The 18992-nt window shown below is 40.1% G+C and overlaps 1 protein-coding gene across 1 annotated transcript in view; it reads right to left on the bottom strand.

Moving 5' to 3' along the window:
* The window catches only part of LOC126298494 (uncharacterized), a 132317-nt gene that overhangs the window by 76884 nt on the left and 36441 nt on the right, over positions 1–18992 (bottom strand). Inside the window, exons 4-5 of the mRNA XM_049989830.1 lie at positions 12895–13045; positions 5289–5497 (exon numbers count right to left, since the gene is read on the bottom strand). Coding sequence (XP_049845787.1) covers positions 5289–5497; positions 12895–13045 — 360 coding nt within the window. The remainder of the gene's footprint in view (positions 1–5288; positions 5498–12894; positions 13046–18992) is intronic.

The following is an 18992-nucleotide window of genomic DNA, read 5'->3' as shown; positions in this document are numbered from 1 at the left end:
TAGCTGTCCACCTCCAAAGGGTTCTTCCCCGGTTTCAGAATGGGGACAACAAGACTTTCCCGCCATTGCGACGGAAACTCACCCTCGACCCAAATGCGGTTGTAAAGGTCGAGGAGGCGTCGCTGGCAGTCCACTGAAAGGTGTTTCAGCATCTGAGAGTGGACGCTATCTGGGCCAGGAGCGGTATCAGGACAAGCGGCGAGGGCACTGCAGAATTCCCACTCACTGAATGGAACACTGTACAATTCAGGATGGTGGGTGCGAAAAGAAAGACTCCGACGTTCTATCCGCTCTTTAGTGGAGCGGAAGTCCAAGGGGTAGTTGGCAGAAGTGGAATTCAGAGCAAAGTGCTCTGCCAAGCGGTTTGCAATGACGTTGGAGTCAGTACAAACTGCTCCATTCAGTGAGAGCGCAGGGACGCTGACAGGGGTCCGATAGCCATAGAGGCGGTGAATCTTGGCCCAGACCTGCGATGGAGTGACATGGAGGTCAATGGTCGACACATACCGAACCCAGCACTCCTGCTTGCGTTGGCGGATAATGCGGCGGGCTTGAGCACACGGCCATTTGAAGGCGATAAGGTGTTCGATTGAGGGATGTCGCTCGTAACGCTGGAGCGCCCGCCGCCGAACTTTAATCGCTTCAGCGATCTCAGGCGACCACCAAGGCACAGTCCGCCGCCAAGGGGACCCAGAAGAACGGGGAATGGCAGATTCGGCAGCAGTAACAATGCCGGTGGTGACCGATTGAACCACTGCATCAATGTCATCGGTAGAGAGAGGCTCAATAGCAGCGGTGGAGGAGAACAAGTCCCAGTCAGCCTTATTCAGAGCCCATCTGCTAGGGCGTCCAGAAGACTGACGCTGTGGCAGTGACAGAAAGATCGGAAAGTGGTCACTACCACACAGGTCGTCATGCACTCCCCATTGGACAGACGGTAAGAGGCTAGGGCTACAGATCGAAAGGTCAATGGAGGAGTACGTGCCATGCGCCACACTGAAGTGTGTGAAGGCACCATCATTTAATATCGAGAGATCGAGCTGCGCCAATAAATGCTCAACGATGGCGCCTCGACCTGTTGCCACCGACCCACCCCACAGATGGTTATGGGCGTTAAAGTCGCCAAGTAACAAGAAAGGTGGCGGCAACTGGGCTATCAGAGCAGCCAGGACATGCTGCGCGATATCACCGTCCAGTGGAAGGTAAAGACTGCAGACGGTAACAGCCTGTGGCGTCCACACCCGAACAGCGACAGCCTCTAAAGGTGTTTGGAGAGGTACAGACTCGCTGTGAAGAAAGTTCAGGACATAGATGCAGACGCCACCAGACACCCTTTCATAAGCTGCCCGGTTTTTATAACAACCCAGGTAGCCACGGAGGGCGGGGGTTCGCATTGCCGGAGACCAAGTTTCCTGCAGAGCAATGCAGAAGAAAGGGTGAAGGCTGATAAGTTGGCGGAGCTCAGCTAGATGGTGGAAGAAACCGTTACAGTTCCACTGGAGGATGGTGTTGTCTATGGCTGAGAAACGCGTGACGGGACTGGGAAGGGAGATTACGCCGCTGGGTCACCTGCTGCCTCCGATTTAGCACCTGTGATAGTGCTTTCCATGGCGTCTGATGGACTGGCGAGATCGAGGTCCTCAGCGCACACCAGAATCTCCACCGCATCCTCAGACGCAGAGCCGGAAGATTGCGGTGGGATGGCTGCCACCGCGAGTTCCTTGGGCTGAGAGCTCTTCTTGGGTTTCTCACGCCGTTCCTTGGGTCGCACCGACTGGGAGGGCTTCACCGATTCAGTCTCCGGGACGGAGGATGATCGTGAAGCCCTACGACCAGCTGATGGCGGGCACTTACGCCACTGTTGGTCGCCAGCCTTCTCGCTGTTGGAAGCCTGGGAAGGGAGGGACCCAAGGGACCCCTTGCGAGCAAGAGAAGCCAAAGAAGTTGGACACTTCTCTGGCTTAGAAGTGGGGACGGACGTCCCCGATGGGTGGGATGGTGATGCTCCTGAGGTATGTGGCGCAGGAGCAACCCGATGGGTAGAGCCCCCCACTGACGAGGGGGCAGGAGGAGTTGTACTACTCGTCGATCCGGCCACAATTGGAGAACCAGACGGGGCTAGCACAGGTGTTGTAGCAGCAGCGTAGGAAGATGTCATTCTCACAGGATGGAGTCGGTCGTATTTCCTTTTGGCCTCAGTATAGGTTAGTCGGTCCAGGGTCTTGTATTCCATGATTCTACGCTCTTTCTGGAAAATTCGGCAGTCTGACGAGCAAGGTGAATGGTGCTCCCCGCAGTTGACACAGATGGGAGGCGGGGCACATGGAGTATTGGGATGTGGTGGGCGTCCGCTATCTCGACATGTGAGGCTGGAAGTGCAGCGAGAAGACATATGGCCGAACTTCCAGCACTTAAAGCACCGCATCGGGGAAGGGATTTAGGGCTTAACGTCACATCGGTAGACCATCACCTTGACCTTTTCCGGTAATGTATCCCCTTCGAAGGCCAAGATGAAGGCACTGGTAGCAATCTGATTTTCCTTCGGACGAAATGTACACCCCGGCGCTCTAAATTGGCGCGCAGCTCTTCATCAGACTGCAAAAGAAGATCCCTATGGTAAATAACTCCCTGGACCATATTTAAACTCTTATGGGGTGTGATTGTAACGGCAACATCCCCCAACTTGTCACAAGCGAGTAATCATCGTGACTGGGCAGAGGATGCCGTGTGTATCAGGACTGACCCAGAGCGCATTTTTGACAAGCCCTCCATCTCCCCAAACTTGTCCTCTAAATGCTTGACGAAGAACTGAGGCTTTGTGGAGAGAAAAGACTCCCCATCAGCCCTCGTACAAACTAAGAAGCAGGGCGAGTAACTGCTACTGCCATCCTGAGACTTACGTTCCTCCCACGGTGTGGCCAGGGAGGGGAACGTTTTCGGATCATACTTCTGAGTGTTAAACGGAGCCCGAGAACGCTTAGAGACTGTTGGCGGCTGGCCACCAGTGAGAGACGATGTACCACGCTTCATTGCGGGTCATCCGCCCTGATGCCACCTACTCCGACCAAGGGCCCTCCCCACGGGCGCCACCCAGCCACGGCAAGAGCCACCTGGCAGGATGGCCGTTGCCGGGAGTCCCGATACCCCAGGAGGATAGGTATCTACTCCTTGGCATACGTGGGGAGTTAACGGCGCAGGCATCAGTAGAGCGATCCCTGTGTTGTCAGGGGGCTACAACCAACAGGGTACATGGCGGCCCCACCACAACGGACTGGCTACCGTGCTGGATGTTAGGTAACATGTGGTCCATGGTCGCCGTCGGTGCAGAAAGAGGCACTGCACAGTGCAAGGTGTAATCTGCACGCAGAAACAGAGTCATGCCCAAGAGATGGAGAGCGGACAGGACTGCAGTTCAACGGTGTATAAGCTGGTGAAAGGTCTGATCGCAAGATGGACACAATGCACCAAGTAAGGCGCGCTTCCCCAATCGACTCGCTATTCGGAAAATTTTGAGAGATGGAGGTCAAACCCAACAGGGGACCCTCATATAAGGCCGAAAAGTTTGAGACTCCTTTTAGTCGCCTCTTACGACAGGCAGGAATACCGCGGGCCTATTCTAACCCCAAAACCCGCAGGGGGGAGCACTTAGTCTGTATGATGAGAGAGCACCTACACAACTACACACAAATGGGTTCAGTGCTGTTCTGGTGCAATTTTCGGATGGAAAAGAGAGGGTTATAGCCTATGCTTCTAGGACACTTACAAAAGCTGAGAGAAACTACTAAACTATAGAAAGAGAATGTCTTGCTGTGATCTGGGCCATGTGCAAATTTCAACAGTGTATATATATACTAAGATGGTATCTGTTCTTCCATACATGTCCAAAAGAACAGATACCATCGGTGACAATGCAGTTCGTTAGAATCAAATTGCAATTAAATGAATGCCCTTAGCTACTTACAGACGTTGACATGAAGCCCTATAAGGGCCCTGCAACCCAGGGTAAATTCGAAGCTCCAGTGACAGGCAACAAGTGGAAAGGTGACGAAGAATGTAACCACAAGGGAAGTTCTAAGAAGATCACCGCAAGGGCGAACATCAGTCATAGGGGGTTGGAGTATGCAGGACCTATGACTTGTTCCCAAACTAGGAGGACATAACAGCGAGATGCTGTCCTCTTAAGGAGGGAGTAATGTCACAGAAGAAGCTGAGTAGCAAAGTCACTGTAGTGTAGTGGTTATGATACTAGACTGTTGCATGGAGGTTTGAGAGTTCAAAATTCACCTGAACTGTAAAATTTTAATTTCTATATTCGGTTCGAGTACATTCTAGAAGTATCCACAAATGTCAAGAATCATTGTACTGGAATGTTCTGTAACTGTCTATATACCATGTGTGTTCTGGCCGGAGGCAATTCACTCCACGCTCTTGTATGTGCAAGTGATGAATAAACCTTCGTAAAGTGAAGTTAGCATTCGTCATTCATCTAATTACATCTTCTTCTACATGACAATATTTGAAGTGAATTTTGTTACTGCACTGTGCACTGAACACCAAATATGCACTCATATTGTTGCAACACATTTTGTTTATAATCACAATTATATAGAGATTAATCACATTAAGTTCTAAAATCTTGACACTTCCTTTCAGATTAAAACTCTGTGCCAGACCGAGACTCGAACTCAGAACCTCTGCCTTCTAAAATCCTATTCTGGCATGAACTGTTCTGGAACAAGTTGAAGTTTTATCATGAATTGTTTCAATAAATTTTTCCTTTAATTCCCCAGTCTTTGGCAATTACCTGCTTTGCTCTTCGCCATGCCCAGAACAGAACATCTGTAGCCACCTAAAAATCACTGCTTTATCCCTGAGCTTAATAGATATGACATTGAATGAATTATGCTTGGAGAATTACAAAAGTCTAATAAGAAATTAAATGACACAGGCATTCATACCAGTCACCACATTTATACAGCACACAGCCACATGAAAATTGTGTGTGTTTCTATCAATAACAGCCTTGGCATGGCACATGCAACAAAACAGTTGCACTAGACTGTAGCAGGGTTTCATCACTGAAACTTATTTTATGGATGAATTATAATATCACAATATTCAAGTATCTTACTTCTTCTCAACCACTGTTCCTACCAAAAATACCTGTCATGATCTAAAAAGTGCAAATTCAGAGAAAATGTTATCTGAAATAATGTGGAAATGAAAAAGAACAATGAACAGAAGTGATAATTAACTATAATCTTTATGTTCATAAAATGTTTACTTACACCAGCCCTGAGTAGACCCAAAACATAATCTATGGCACATATTGTGCCCGTGCGGCCACAACCAGCAGAACAATGAATAAGCACAGGCAAAGTTTCTGAAGCCTGAGTATCTCTCACAAGGCGAACCATGTCCAGCAGAGGTCTCACCAGTGGTGGCACACCATGATCTGGCCAAGCAGAGTAGTGGAACTGGCAAACTGTACGATGTTCTGCAATAGAAGTGGCAAAATTCACATAAAATAAACTTTTTGAGAGTCATTGAAACAAGACAACTGACAATTTATACTCTTCAATAAGGGAAGAACGTAAAATAATGAGAAGGTAAGAAGAACATGGTAACTTACCTGCCTATAATTTTTTGAAAGGAATAATCATAATATAATATGATACAAACATGTCAAGTGAGGACACAGTAAAACCAACATATTCATACATTCAATCTTATGGGTTTGAAGCACAACAAACAAGTTTCTTTGTTAGGGTATAAATGTAATCCTGACAAACCTCTGCAACATGTCGTCAGTGGCTTTCCATACAAGCTGTGATCACAATTTCTGTAAAGTGCTCTCCTTAGTTGTACTGGATGACATAAATTGACAATAACTATATCACTGAAAGAGAAATGAATTTCTTTTTTCATTCTGGTAACCTTTGAGTATTACGAAAACTTACAGTGATCTTCATTTAGTTAGTTACTTGCTTCTGTGGCACAGTAGTCAGCTTGCTCTACTGTAACAAGGAGAACCTGCATTCAATTTCTGGTACTGCCAATGACTGTTTCTTGGTGGGAAAAATGCAACAGGCCTTATTCACTGTTGTAAGAACAACTGAGACATTCCATGACATGTTAAGTAGATGATAAAATAGCAATGAGTAGGCACTTAAGGGTCCCCTGGACCTGATCATAGAATTAAGTTTTGATTTTCATTTTTATGCATTTAGAAGCGAGATACTACGGCATGTAGGAACTCATTTTTAATTCCAAAGCAGGCAGGTATTCTGATAATGCACTCTCAAGCAGTTGACAGCATCTGGAGACTTCTGCAGTTCCTGCTTTGCAGATCAGGTGGTGTGCCTTTGGACTGAAACCAGTCACTAATCAATGTAATTTTGCAATCTAGACTGTTTTTATAACTACAATTGTGAAAATCAATCGGTTTTTCCCAAAATGTGTTCAAAAATATGCCTTTAACACATTGCTCAAAAATACAGATGTATTCTATAGTCCCATCAAAGATTTCCACTTCAAACCTGTAGAGACCCACACTTTGACTCTGCAACAGAATGGGCTATAAACTCACATTTTAGCAGCATAATGGCTCTCTACTCATTCACTATTTCTACACATTCAAAAAGGCAGAATACAAAACAAATTGAATGTAGTTGGGAATATGGATGAGCAATTCTACTAGAGATTTTTCAGTGACATGTCACCCACTAAATTGCAAAACAGACCAAACACCCAACCACTAAGAACTTGGCCGTTTGCTTGGATACATGCACACATACTTTTATATAGGAAAATGACCAGCAAACTTGTCTAAAATTTATATAATATGCAGTGGTTGTTTTTGCTGTTGCTGTTTTATTTTCATAAGTTTTCTGTTTTACTGATTTATTGGTATGCCTTACTGATAGGCACTGAGCACAGAAGTTTTCAGTACAGTGAGGAAGGTAGCACAAATGGTAGTGTTTACTATGGAAAAGGCCCAAATATAACAAAATTACTAAAACAATTTAGAACTTAATATAATATGATCACAATATGAAATGACTAATGATTTACAACGCACTTTGGAAAATTTATTATATTTCAAATTACTACATCCTAGGAATATGTACCATGGAAAAATGTGAGGTTTTATTAGCATAGTCAATGGATCAATTAATAAAAATGCTGAAATTTTCAGAATTCTTGACAAGTTTATTAAAAATAGAAGTTTTAGCAAAGTAGTGTGATCGGTACAATGATTACATTCATACAGAATTCAAACAATGAAAAAAGTCCTGAATTGTTTGAATTCATTGTTTTAGTTAATAGTGATCAGACTCGTAGACTGCATAAAGAATAAATGCAAGAAATATTATGTTCATCTGAGTGCGAACTATACATATTTAAACTCTTACTACATTATCATTGTGACGTTCCCGCCTAATATTATACATACTTCATCTAAATTACAATGTTCCACAACTTGCAAATGTTAGTAAATCAGATAAATTACTACACAACTCTTTAATTAATGAAATGTTATAAGAACTATGAAGCCAAAAAGTGACTAACAAGTGAATTCAGTCATGGTGAATATTCATTTAATGGACCAAGCAACAAATTTGTTCTTGCATTAGTATTTCATGCACAAAAGGAAATAATCTGCACATTTATTAAGTCAGGTTAATTTTAAACTATTGGTTGTTTTTCAACTTAAGCCAATCAGACTATTTCAATGCACTTGCTTCAAATGTGTTGATTACAAACATCAAATGAAGAAATGTACAAGTTACCTCAAAATAAAACAAGTGAGCCTAACAATGAGGTTTTAAAAAACAATGCCAGTGAAAATACCTTACATCTTCACACAGTTCATTTTATACTAAGTAGCACTGTGAACTTTACCCAGATGATAATATAAGTCTCAGTGCTGCTTGCTATCTGTGTGAGACATATTTCTGCCATAGGAATTCTTTGGTTTCTCTATACAGTTTTATGTTTTCTTTCTCTTGTGTTTTACCAGGTGTCTTCTAATATACGTAAGTTCATTTTCATTTGGTTTGCACAACACCCTGATTTATGTAAAGTGCATTTCATGTGGCTGAATACCAAACATATATTTTGTAATCAGCCCAAATATCATTATTTCCACCAAAAAAATCTAATTTTATGGTTTATTGTCCTCATTCAATAATGTTCTCCACTGCCTTTTTACATATTTGAACACAATATGAATTACATTCAAGAAATATCAGTTTAACACTATTGCAAAACACTGGTCATTATGTGCACAATATTTAACAGTTTCAGGCAAACCACATTAAAAACCTCTTGGTACATGCTTTAGAACACTCAAATTCCTAAAGGAAATATGATCCCCTTGAGAAATGTTTCAAATGTCAGTTGCAAATGCAAGAACTGTTATTTTGAAAGCTACCTCCATATACTTACACAGTAAAGGAGACAACACTGTATTTTTAAGAAGTTGTATGATAGTTTATATAGCTTTTTAAGCAGATCAATAAAGGAACTTATGAAAAATTTCTTTTATGTGCCTACAACCCCATATGTTTACAAACATTGTTTACATTGCTGAAGTTATGAAGTCATGTACTGAATAGAACAAATGGTTAACACGCTCTTAAAAATGGTGTGCTGCAAATGTCAGCTTAAGCTGCTCCCACTCACCAAAGAATGAGATTTCTTGATAGAAATGGCACTAGACACACGATTCTGGTATTCTAAAGACACAATGGATATTTTCCAAGCACAAAGGAGAGATGTTTTTTAAAACAATGAGGCCAACCACTCTTCATGCTATATTATTTTCTTTAATCCATCTGGGACCGCATTTTAGGTCATACTAGGTCTAAATTATCATACTGCTCTGTTATCAGAAGATTAGAAATTTCCAGCCTTTTTGGTCATATAGATCTACTGTAACTGTCCCAAATGCCCACTGAATACTGCCGTCGGGGTCTCCAGCTTAGTATAATCAGTACGTATTTGTTTCATCTGCAGTATTTCTTAGCTGACGATGGATCGTTCTGGTTTGTGCTTGGTAGCATATGACAAATTGAATGACAGTTGAGCATTAACATCTCTCTCTCTCTCTCTCTCTCTCTCTCTCTCTCTCTCTCTCTCACACACACACACACACACACACACACACACACACACACATACACGTACACACCACCATCAACACCAACAACAAAATCAAAAGCTATTCTGTGCATTCAGATAAAAGCAATTGTTAGACAAATGAAATACTTTTCCAGAATTTTATATACTCTCCTGATCAAAACTGTCTTAAATTGTGGAAAGTGCTTAAAATTTTTCACATTGTGAAACAACACACATAGTTTGACAACAACATTACTAATGTTTCCTCTTTTTCAAACTATGTTCCTTCTGCAATTTATTCAAGTGCTTCTATTGGCTCTGTGTTAATACTTACCTTTAACTTTACTAAGAATGTTGTTATAAATATCTAAATATTTCGAAAATTTACAAGATGCTTTCTGCAAATGAGTCAAAAGACAAGCCCTCAAATATGTTGATGTTAGGACATCATACATTGTACTGTAGACACCATACAATAATTGGTGGCATATGAACACTTGCAACCTACATATCCAAATTTAACAATCTAACAAACATTTCATCACTTCATTCAGGGAAACCAAACTAACCTTTACATCTACATCTATACTCCGCAAGCCACCTTGTGGTTTGCTTCCAGCACGCCTCCATGTGAGTTCAAATCTTTCTAATTTTATCTTCATGATCTTTTCGTGAGATATATCTAGGGGAAAGCTATACATTTGTAAACTCTTCTAGGAATGTACACTCTCATAATTTTAACAATAAACCACACTGTGAAGCAGAACATCTATCTTGCAATGTCTGTCAATGGAGTTGGTGGATCACCTCCATGACACTTTCATGCTTACTAAATGAACCTGTAATGAAATGTACTGCTCTTCTTAGAACCTTCTCTATTTCATATATCTTTCCTATCTCATACAAATCCTACAATGACAAACAATATTCAAGTACTGGTTGAACAAGTGTTCTATAAGCTAATTCCTTTATTGATGGACTAAATTTCCTGGAGATTCCTCCATTGAATCCCATTTTGGCAGATGCTTTACTTGCAGTTCATTTGATGTGGCTGTTTCATTTCAGATTACTCTGTATGCATTCACCTAGATATCTTATGGATGTAACTGTGCCCACTGATTGTTCTGGAGTTTTGTAGTCATACAATAAAGGGCCTTTCATGTAATTGCAATAAGTTACATTTGTTCATGTCGAGGGTCAATTGCTATTCCCTGCACCAAGCACCTGTCTTCTGAACATCTTTCTGCACTTCACTACAATTTTCGAGCTTCGAGACTTATCAGTACACAACAGCATCATCTGTGAAAAGCCTCCTGTAACTTCCAATGTTGAAAACTAATGGTCCTATAATACTTCCCTTGGGCATGCCCAAAGTTATCTTCACCCCTGAAGACATCTCTGAGTTCAGAATATCATGTTGTGTTCTGTTTGCTGGAAACTCTTCAACCCTATCATGCAGTTGGTCTGAAATTCTGTATACTCATATTTTGTTCATTAGGTGGCAGTACAAAACTGTATCAAATGCCTTCCTGAAGTCAAGGATCACAGCATCTATCAGTGCACCTGTATCTACTTCTTTCTGGATCTCGTGGAAGAACAGAGTGAACTAGGTTTCACATGATTTCTGCTTCTGAAATTAACTGTGGTTCCACTAGATGCGATTTTCAGCCACCAGAAATGTCATAAGACATGTTCCACAAATCTACAACTGACCAATGTTGGGAATTCAGGTCTGTAGTTTTGTGTGAGTCTGATGACCCGTCTTGAAAATGGGACTGACCTGTGCTTTTTTCCAGTCATCAGGAACACTGTTATACCTATCTTCTGCCAATTTGCTTTATTTCCTTTTTTAAATGTATGTCTCCTCAAATATTTACTGTTTCTAACAGTTTAATATTGTTCTACTACCTTTCCTCTTGTACGTTAGCTGACTGCTCCCCAAAATAAATTCGGTATCACTTTTTGAAGATAGAAAAAATCAAATCCCTTTCCTCTTAAAGGTTATTGATTATTTCACTAGTTCCACTTCTTGGAGAAGTGATCTTTATTTCTACAAATTCACAATTTTGTGAATATTTATTTGCTGCTGTCAGTGCTAGGGCCATTTATTATAGTTTGACAAAGCTAAGTGTGTAACTGGAAGAACAACAGTGTCTCTTAGAACTACTCCAGGTGCAGTCTGCCGACGAAACATTTTGTTCCTTCCTTTTTTTTAATTTCTTGTCTAGAGTAGAGTATTGGAAAATAAACTGTCTGGTCACATTAATGTGTCCACCTGTCAAAAGCCTTTCGTAGCATAGACTGCTGGGAGATGTGCAGGAAGAGAGCGAGTCAGGTACTGGAAAGTACCGATAGGGATGTGGAACTACACTGATACCAGTATAATGGCCAGCTGCACTAAGTTTCTCAGCTCGGGATTGGTGGTGCACACAGCCCGATCTAGATAGTCCCACAAATTCTCTATTGCATTTAAATCTGGGGAGTTTGGTGGACAGCAGAGTGCTCTAAACTCATCCTGATGCTCTTAGATCAACACACGCTGTGAGCTTTATGACATGTTCCACTGTCCTGCTGGTAGATGCCATGGTGCCAAGGAAAAACAAACTGCATGTAGAGATAGACATGGCCCCATAGGATAGATGCATACTTGTGTTGATCCAGTGTGCCTTCCAGAATGACAATACCACCCAGGGAACACTATGGAAATATTTCCCAGACCATAACACTCCAATGATTGTTGCAGGGTGTTTGCTTTCATATGTTTCATTTTGTACATACCAACAGAGCATAAAATGTGATTATCTGAAAAGAACACCTGCCAGCATTAAGTGGAGGTTCAATTGCAGTATTGGCATGCAAATTCAAGCCTTCACTGTCAAGGAACAGCACTCAGTATGGGTGGATGAACCAGTTGCCTGCTGCAGAGGCCCATACACACCAATGGTCAATGAACAGTCATTGGCGAGATACTGCTGGTAGCTCCTTGATTTATCTGAGTGGTCAAGAGTTGCATCTTTATTCATCTATAACCATCTCTGCAGTCATCTTTCACCCCTGTAATGTATGGCATGTGGTGCATCACAGTTGCCTCGGCACCAGTTTTGTATAGGACCATGCACAGCATACTGTAATCGCAGCAGCACGCGGACAGTTTAAAAACTTAGCCATTTCAGACATGCTTCAGCTCTTGGCTGGAAAGTCAATTATCATGCCCTTTTAGACATTAGATAAATTTCTCCATTTCCGCTTTACAACAATGACTGCACTGTTTTCCATGCCACCCTGAAATGCTTTATAGAACCTCCACTGCTAGTGCTGCCACCAGCCATCTGCAAGTGGTTATCATACACTGATGCCGAACATAGGTGATAGTCACATTAATGTGACGGGACTGTGTGTAACACACCATACTCAAGGTTTAATATTTCACTTGCTCAAAGTCTATGAAAAGCTCTGTCTGTTTTCCTCTTAAGCACAAAATGGCACAGTTCTGCCTCCCATCATCAGGCACAGCTTTAACTTGGTTGAGCTACAAGAAAGCAAATAGACTTCATTTGCCATTAAAAAAGCTAGGTTTCAAATGGATGTCCAGCACCACAGCACCCACAATAAATGAATCTTAACAAGAAGACGTGATCGGCAAGAATTTTCTACAGAAACTGATGAGAAGAAAAATTTAATATATTCTTCACTTTGCAAGAAAGTATTACAGCTGGGTGTTTTGCAAGAGATTGTGTTGATACAAGAATACAAATGGCAGTAGCTTACCAGTAACTGACTGACTGTTTGTGTACTTCAGCATCATAGTCCGCACGAGGAAGTCAGGGCAAACTACACTAGCCTTCACTAGACGAACAGTAACCATTCCAAACTGCTTTTCTTGTCCTTCTTCCTCTACCCAATAGTTCTCACATTTGTGCTGTAAATTAAAATCAAAACACACTTACAAACGAAGGTTTTTAGTACTGAAGCTAACAGTATTTCCCTGTAGCTACCAGCATGTTACAAAATACGAAAGAGCAAAAAGTCCTAAATAAATTTTAAGACAACTTTGCTCACGTCAAGGGCAAACAGGAATAAAAAAAATACAATATAGATCTAATATAACTTTGGTGCCTTTCAGTAACACTGGGAAGTGTTAGAACACAATTTTCTGCAAACAGGGAACTCTTACACAAAGATTATCCAGAAACTACCAACACATATCATGGAAAATAATATTAAAGTACTATATTTGTATATAAACTTGCTGTACTCCTCATGTCATGTTGTGTTACATTTCCACATAAACATCACTGATGTGTTCATACATTCTAGGAGCCAGGTTATGAAGATTGTTTTAATAATCTTCTCTTGCAAAATAATTCTTCTATCATTACATCTTGAACATCACTGCTGTCTGTATTACACCTGACTAGGTATTTCTCCACCTTTGAAAACAAGTGAGGATCACTTTACTCAAGTTCTGGACTGTATGACTGAATAACACAAACTTCCTATGCAAAGGACAGTATCAACAATTCCAGTGTGTCCGTGCAATGTACTTCCATTTACTGTCACACAGTAAATAACTTAACTGCAAATTAATTTACTCAAATATAAGACAAGCATGAATAGAAGAGGACTATTTTTTCCTAAGAGGCTCATTGAGAAAATTTTATTTTAACATATTCTGACTAGTAATGACAAACTGTTTTATTGAGGTAAAGCATCTGCCTACATAAGTTAATATTATACCCATTCTCAACTTATGCCATTTATTGATTGTCTTTATTTTGATACTACAAGGAGAAATGAAATAATCACAATAAACATCCCCTCCCCCAACCACCCGCGGACTAGGCCTTATTGTGGTGGGGTGGCTCAGGACCCAGTGATCCAGATGACAAAGCAGGGAAGCTTACTTTGCTGCCTTGTAAGAGGAAAGGGGATGTGAACTAGTTTACAATGTGGGATGCTCAATGGCAAAGAAGGCGGTGATTAAGACCATCAATATGGCAGAACTGGCAGAAGAGACATACTGCAATATCCACTTTACACCTGACTTGCAGCAAGCAGCAATGTGGTCATTGTCTGAACAACACAGAAGCACCTGGAATTATTCTTCTGGGACTAACACTCCACTGCTAAATTTTGTCATAATACCATGACCTCCTTTGGCACACTAAACATAGATTGTTATGAACAGGAAACTTTCATTAACTAGAGCAAACCCTAAATGAACAAAAATAAGAACAACAATATGACAACTACAAAACATTCCTCAACGTGAAGAAAGACATAGCCAAATTACTCAGAAAGATCAAAAAGAAATATGAAAAGTATTGATGACTTGGAAATCTAGAAAGAGTTCAAAAGAAACAACACACAAAATTTCTGTAAGAATTTCAAAACAAAGTTCATAGGATGTCAAACACGAAGTCTCTGCTTCAAGAAAGAAAATGGACCACTGGCTCTAAGCAATCAAGAAAACTGCAAGGAACTAGCCAGATTGTTCAAAGAACTACTTAAATGCCGAGAACAAATAAAAAAGATTCTAAGTACAAGAACTTGAGGACACCAATCCAGGTTCATTCCATCAGATGAACAAGAAATAGCCAGAGAGATCAAAAGACTTAAAGGAAGTAAGATATCAGGGAAAAATCAAATCATAGTAGAAATTCTCATATCAGCAGGCTCAAATAATTTAAAAGAAACCACCAAAACCATGCTCCACATTTGGCAAACACAACAAATTCCATAAGGCTGGAAACATGAGTTAGCTCACTTTTCACACAAAAACGAAGACAGAACAGATGTAAATAACTACAGGGGAACTTCACTAAAATCAGTTGCATACAAAATTCTATCTCAGTGTCTTCTCAATAGAGCACAGAAACAACTTTAACCAAAAACTAGAGAATATGAGGCAAGATTCAGTACAAACCATCTGTGTCCAGACGTCTAATCTTTAGACGTCTGAGAATTTGTAACAAAAACTTACCCTGCACATATGTTAATTTCAAAAGCCTATGACACAGCTGACCACAAATAACTATTCCTAGCATTAAAGACCTGGATCTAAAAGACTTGCAATCATAAAACAGACACTGATAAATACAAAGTCCAAAGTTAAATTTATGGGGGAATTATCAGATTCTTTCAAAATCAAAATGGGAGTAAAACAAAGAGATGGAATGTCTATATAACTTTTCAGCTGTGACCTTGAGAAAGTGATATAAGAATCACTAAACAGAAATCAATCCTCAAAATTGACCAACCAGTCATTTTTGGCAGAAGCAAGTTATCTACAGATTTACATGCATTTATACACAATTTAGCAATATTAACTTGTGACATTTTATCAGCCCATTCTCAGACTGAACTCTTGAAAGAAACTGCAGAAAAAGTCTGTCTCCAGATATTTTTTGAAAAGACAGAGTACATCACCTGCAACACAGCAGCACAGTAATTCGTGAAGATAAAATATGGCAATATTAAAGAAAATTCCACAAGTCAAATATCTTAGTGAAACCATTCAGGAAAATGGAATCAAAACAAAAGCAAACGAAATTAGATACCAAGAGATAGAAACTGCTTATCGACCGACTCAAAATACATACAACAACAAATGTATCGCAAAGCACACAAAATGAAGACATTACAATTTGGCAATTAAACCAGAATGCCTCTATGGATCAGAAAAAATTATTTCAAACGGGGCAACAGACATTGTGAAAAAGAAATGCAAAATCTTAAGACAAATTCTAGGCTCAAAACTAATAGACCTGGCTTGCATGCCATAGTGCTCCATCTCGCTGCACATTTTCCCCACTGCCACACCACTCTGTCTGAGCTTGAGGGGGGAGAAGAGGGGGAACCTGTGAATGCACTGTTATTTAGATGGCAGCACAGTCACACTGAATATGACTTCATTTCATATTTCTCAACAATATAAATAAAAATTAAACAGTGTTTCAGTATTATTTAATTATTTTTGGTGAGCTGAAGACAATACAATTTTTATCTGGTACAAACTGTAAGTATACAGACAGGTGCGGACAATGTCACAGATTTTCACACTGAGGTTGTCACATAATCATGACTGACTTAGTTTCATAGTTGAAAAAATGCCTTTCACACACATATGTTGATCAAAATATTGTAGCACTTCTGCAACCTCATTATGGATGTGTGGAAACTTTATCTGGGAAAACAGTATAGACAACCTGGGTAGTTTTAACATTAAAGGATTAGTCTTTTAAATGAGAATTACATTGCAAATCAGTTCCAGCTACACGTGCACAAGGGCACTTCCAACTGAAATGGCAAACAGTCTCAAAAACAGACGTATGATTGGCTGTGTTTTCATAACATTTAGAAAACTTTCCTTGTAATTCTTTCAAGGTCACAATGAATTTTTAAAACTTTGCATTTGCTTTAACACCAGTGAGATTAGAGAACTGGACTGTGTTTGTCAGAACTTGACCCAACAATAATGGGTTTATATTTTTTTATTTTTTTAAATGAAACCACATCAAATCATAAATAACTTGTTTCTCACCTTGCAATGGCCTACTGTGAGCAGTGTACAGTCAAGTACACTTAAAACACATGGTCTCCATTACATTCCAGATGTTCTAATTTTGTTCCTACACTACTTTTTTCTTCCCAGATCAAACAATAGCGGTTTTAAAACTGAAAACTTGTTCCAGGCATGCCCATTGACTTAACCAAAGTACTTTGCTGTAATTGCAACTGACAGTGGAATAATGTGTGCAACTTGAGAATTTTTTCTATTCATACCACCAATTCCTTCATGTACTCTATGCCTGCAAATTTACTACAAAGTGGTTCTTGGTATACAGAACAATGAATCCTGCCTCTTCATCGCTGTAATTTTTTGCTCTTTCGTTGTCAACTAAATCCTTAAATTCTTTCTGCATGGTATTGTAATATCGTTTCATTGCAAATTTGCAGTACCCATTGATTATGCAATTGTGTAATAGATGTTGAGAATTCTCATCCTTCTCTTCTGTAATTCCCACTCATTTTTAAACAATTGTGATGATAGGTAGCTAGACTGCCTCTTTTTGTGCAAACAGCTACTGTTCTTGTGAACACTCTTCATACTATAGACAAATAGTGAAGGGTAAACAGTGCTGGCATCATGATTCTGCCCAAGTGAACAGTCATGCTGACTGAAAAGTGCCTCATGGCAATACTCAATGAAATGTCTTACTACAGTAGGTGCTTCCAAGAGGGATTGGACAGGCCGAGCCTCAGCCCACACATTGGGTTTGCGTGCAGTTTGGCAAGCCATGGCCAGCCCCATTGAAGATGAACAATACTGCCTCAGAAGCAACCAGGAAATCAAACAATACACTAATATCCATAGTGACATTAGAAGACACAGGTAAAGATTCTGTGGACACATTAAAAGAATGAACCTAGACATACTTACAAAACAAATTGCAGATTTTTTTATGAAACGACTGGTCAATTTTGTTAACAATAGGAGAAAATCCAGAACAGACACAATGAAATGGCTTAGTGAAATCTGAACTGTTCTGAAATTTGCAATAATTACTCCAGAAGATGTCCAAAACTATGAGATCATCTTGTCCAATATTCACAAATGAAAAGCTGGCCAAGAGCAAAAACCAAAGAAGACTGGAATAATAAGATCTGAAGAGAAAAAGGAAGCCCACAGGAAGAGGATGAAAGAAATATGGGGGCAAAGGAAGGCAAATTCCCAACTCAAAGTACTATATATAGGTATAATGAGCTTATTTGCAAATAATAATAACAATAACAATACCAAAGAGAAATGGTTTACATTAATTGTTAACTTCACTTCCTTTTTTGTTTACTTAGCCAGTCTGTGATATTACAACAACAACATTAATAATAATAATAATAATAATAATAATAATAATAATAGCAATGTGGTATCATTATCTGGTTGCATCTAACCAATGACAGGCAAGAAAAGAGAATCTATTTCTATATATGAGCAGCAATGAAATTTATAATTTCGGTCATCATAAATACTTGGTTGTTCCTCTTGATTTTATCGCAATTTCCACAGTGGAGGTTATGGTGAGACCTAACAGCAGAGCGTAAATTGCTGTGGGTGAAACAGAAATTAATAAAATTTATAATTTTAGTTGTCATATTCTTCTGAAAATTTTGCAATTGGTGAGGTGATTGTTATGATGGGACTTAAGAAAACATCTGTCTTCTCTGAATACACAGCAGATTTAACATCTATATCGATCTGAGAATGTGACAATACTCCTTCACCTGTTGGTTCCAAACATGTTTTCTGCCCACTGCTCTTTTGTTGGCTGTGTAGAACCGGCATCTGACACAACCCTTTTCATTCCCGTGACACTTCACGGTGAGCACAGACAACATTGCTCTATGAAATGTGTAAGTATACCACCGGCCTCTATCTAGACTTTTCCCATCTCCTGCAGAAATGTATACTATTTTTGAGTATTTATCCAATTTTACAATCAGAGTTGAACTGACTTCAAATGGACTCGGGCAAACTGTAGCTTAAATGTGGTAGGGGTTGATAAAAAGCCAAGGTACACTGTATATGCTCCCATGGTTGGCAGTACAATGAAATTTGGTGTCCACTCATCACTTCCCTCGCCACATTTGTCCTAGTTCCCAGCCAAGCACGTGTCACTGTTCCACTGTTTCCCCTCTAACCCTTCAGAATTCATCAAAATAAATACACATTTGATGTCAAATGTCAAAGCTTTATCTGTACATAAGATGATCCTGCACTTTTTTAAAGACGAATTTGCGAAAAAACCTTGTCTTATAAACGGGCAAATACAGTAATTTTTTACTGTCACCTCTTGAACATTAAT

Source organism: Schistocerca gregaria, chromosome X (genome assembly GCF_023897955.1).
Source record: "Schistocerca gregaria isolate iqSchGreg1 chromosome X, iqSchGreg1.2, whole genome shotgun sequence".
NCBI classification, from domain to species: domain Eukaryota; kingdom Metazoa; phylum Arthropoda; class Insecta; order Orthoptera; family Acrididae; genus Schistocerca; species Schistocerca gregaria.
The sequence above is the reverse complement of the archived record's forward strand: the minus strand, read 5'-3'. Positions and strand labels throughout refer to the sequence as shown.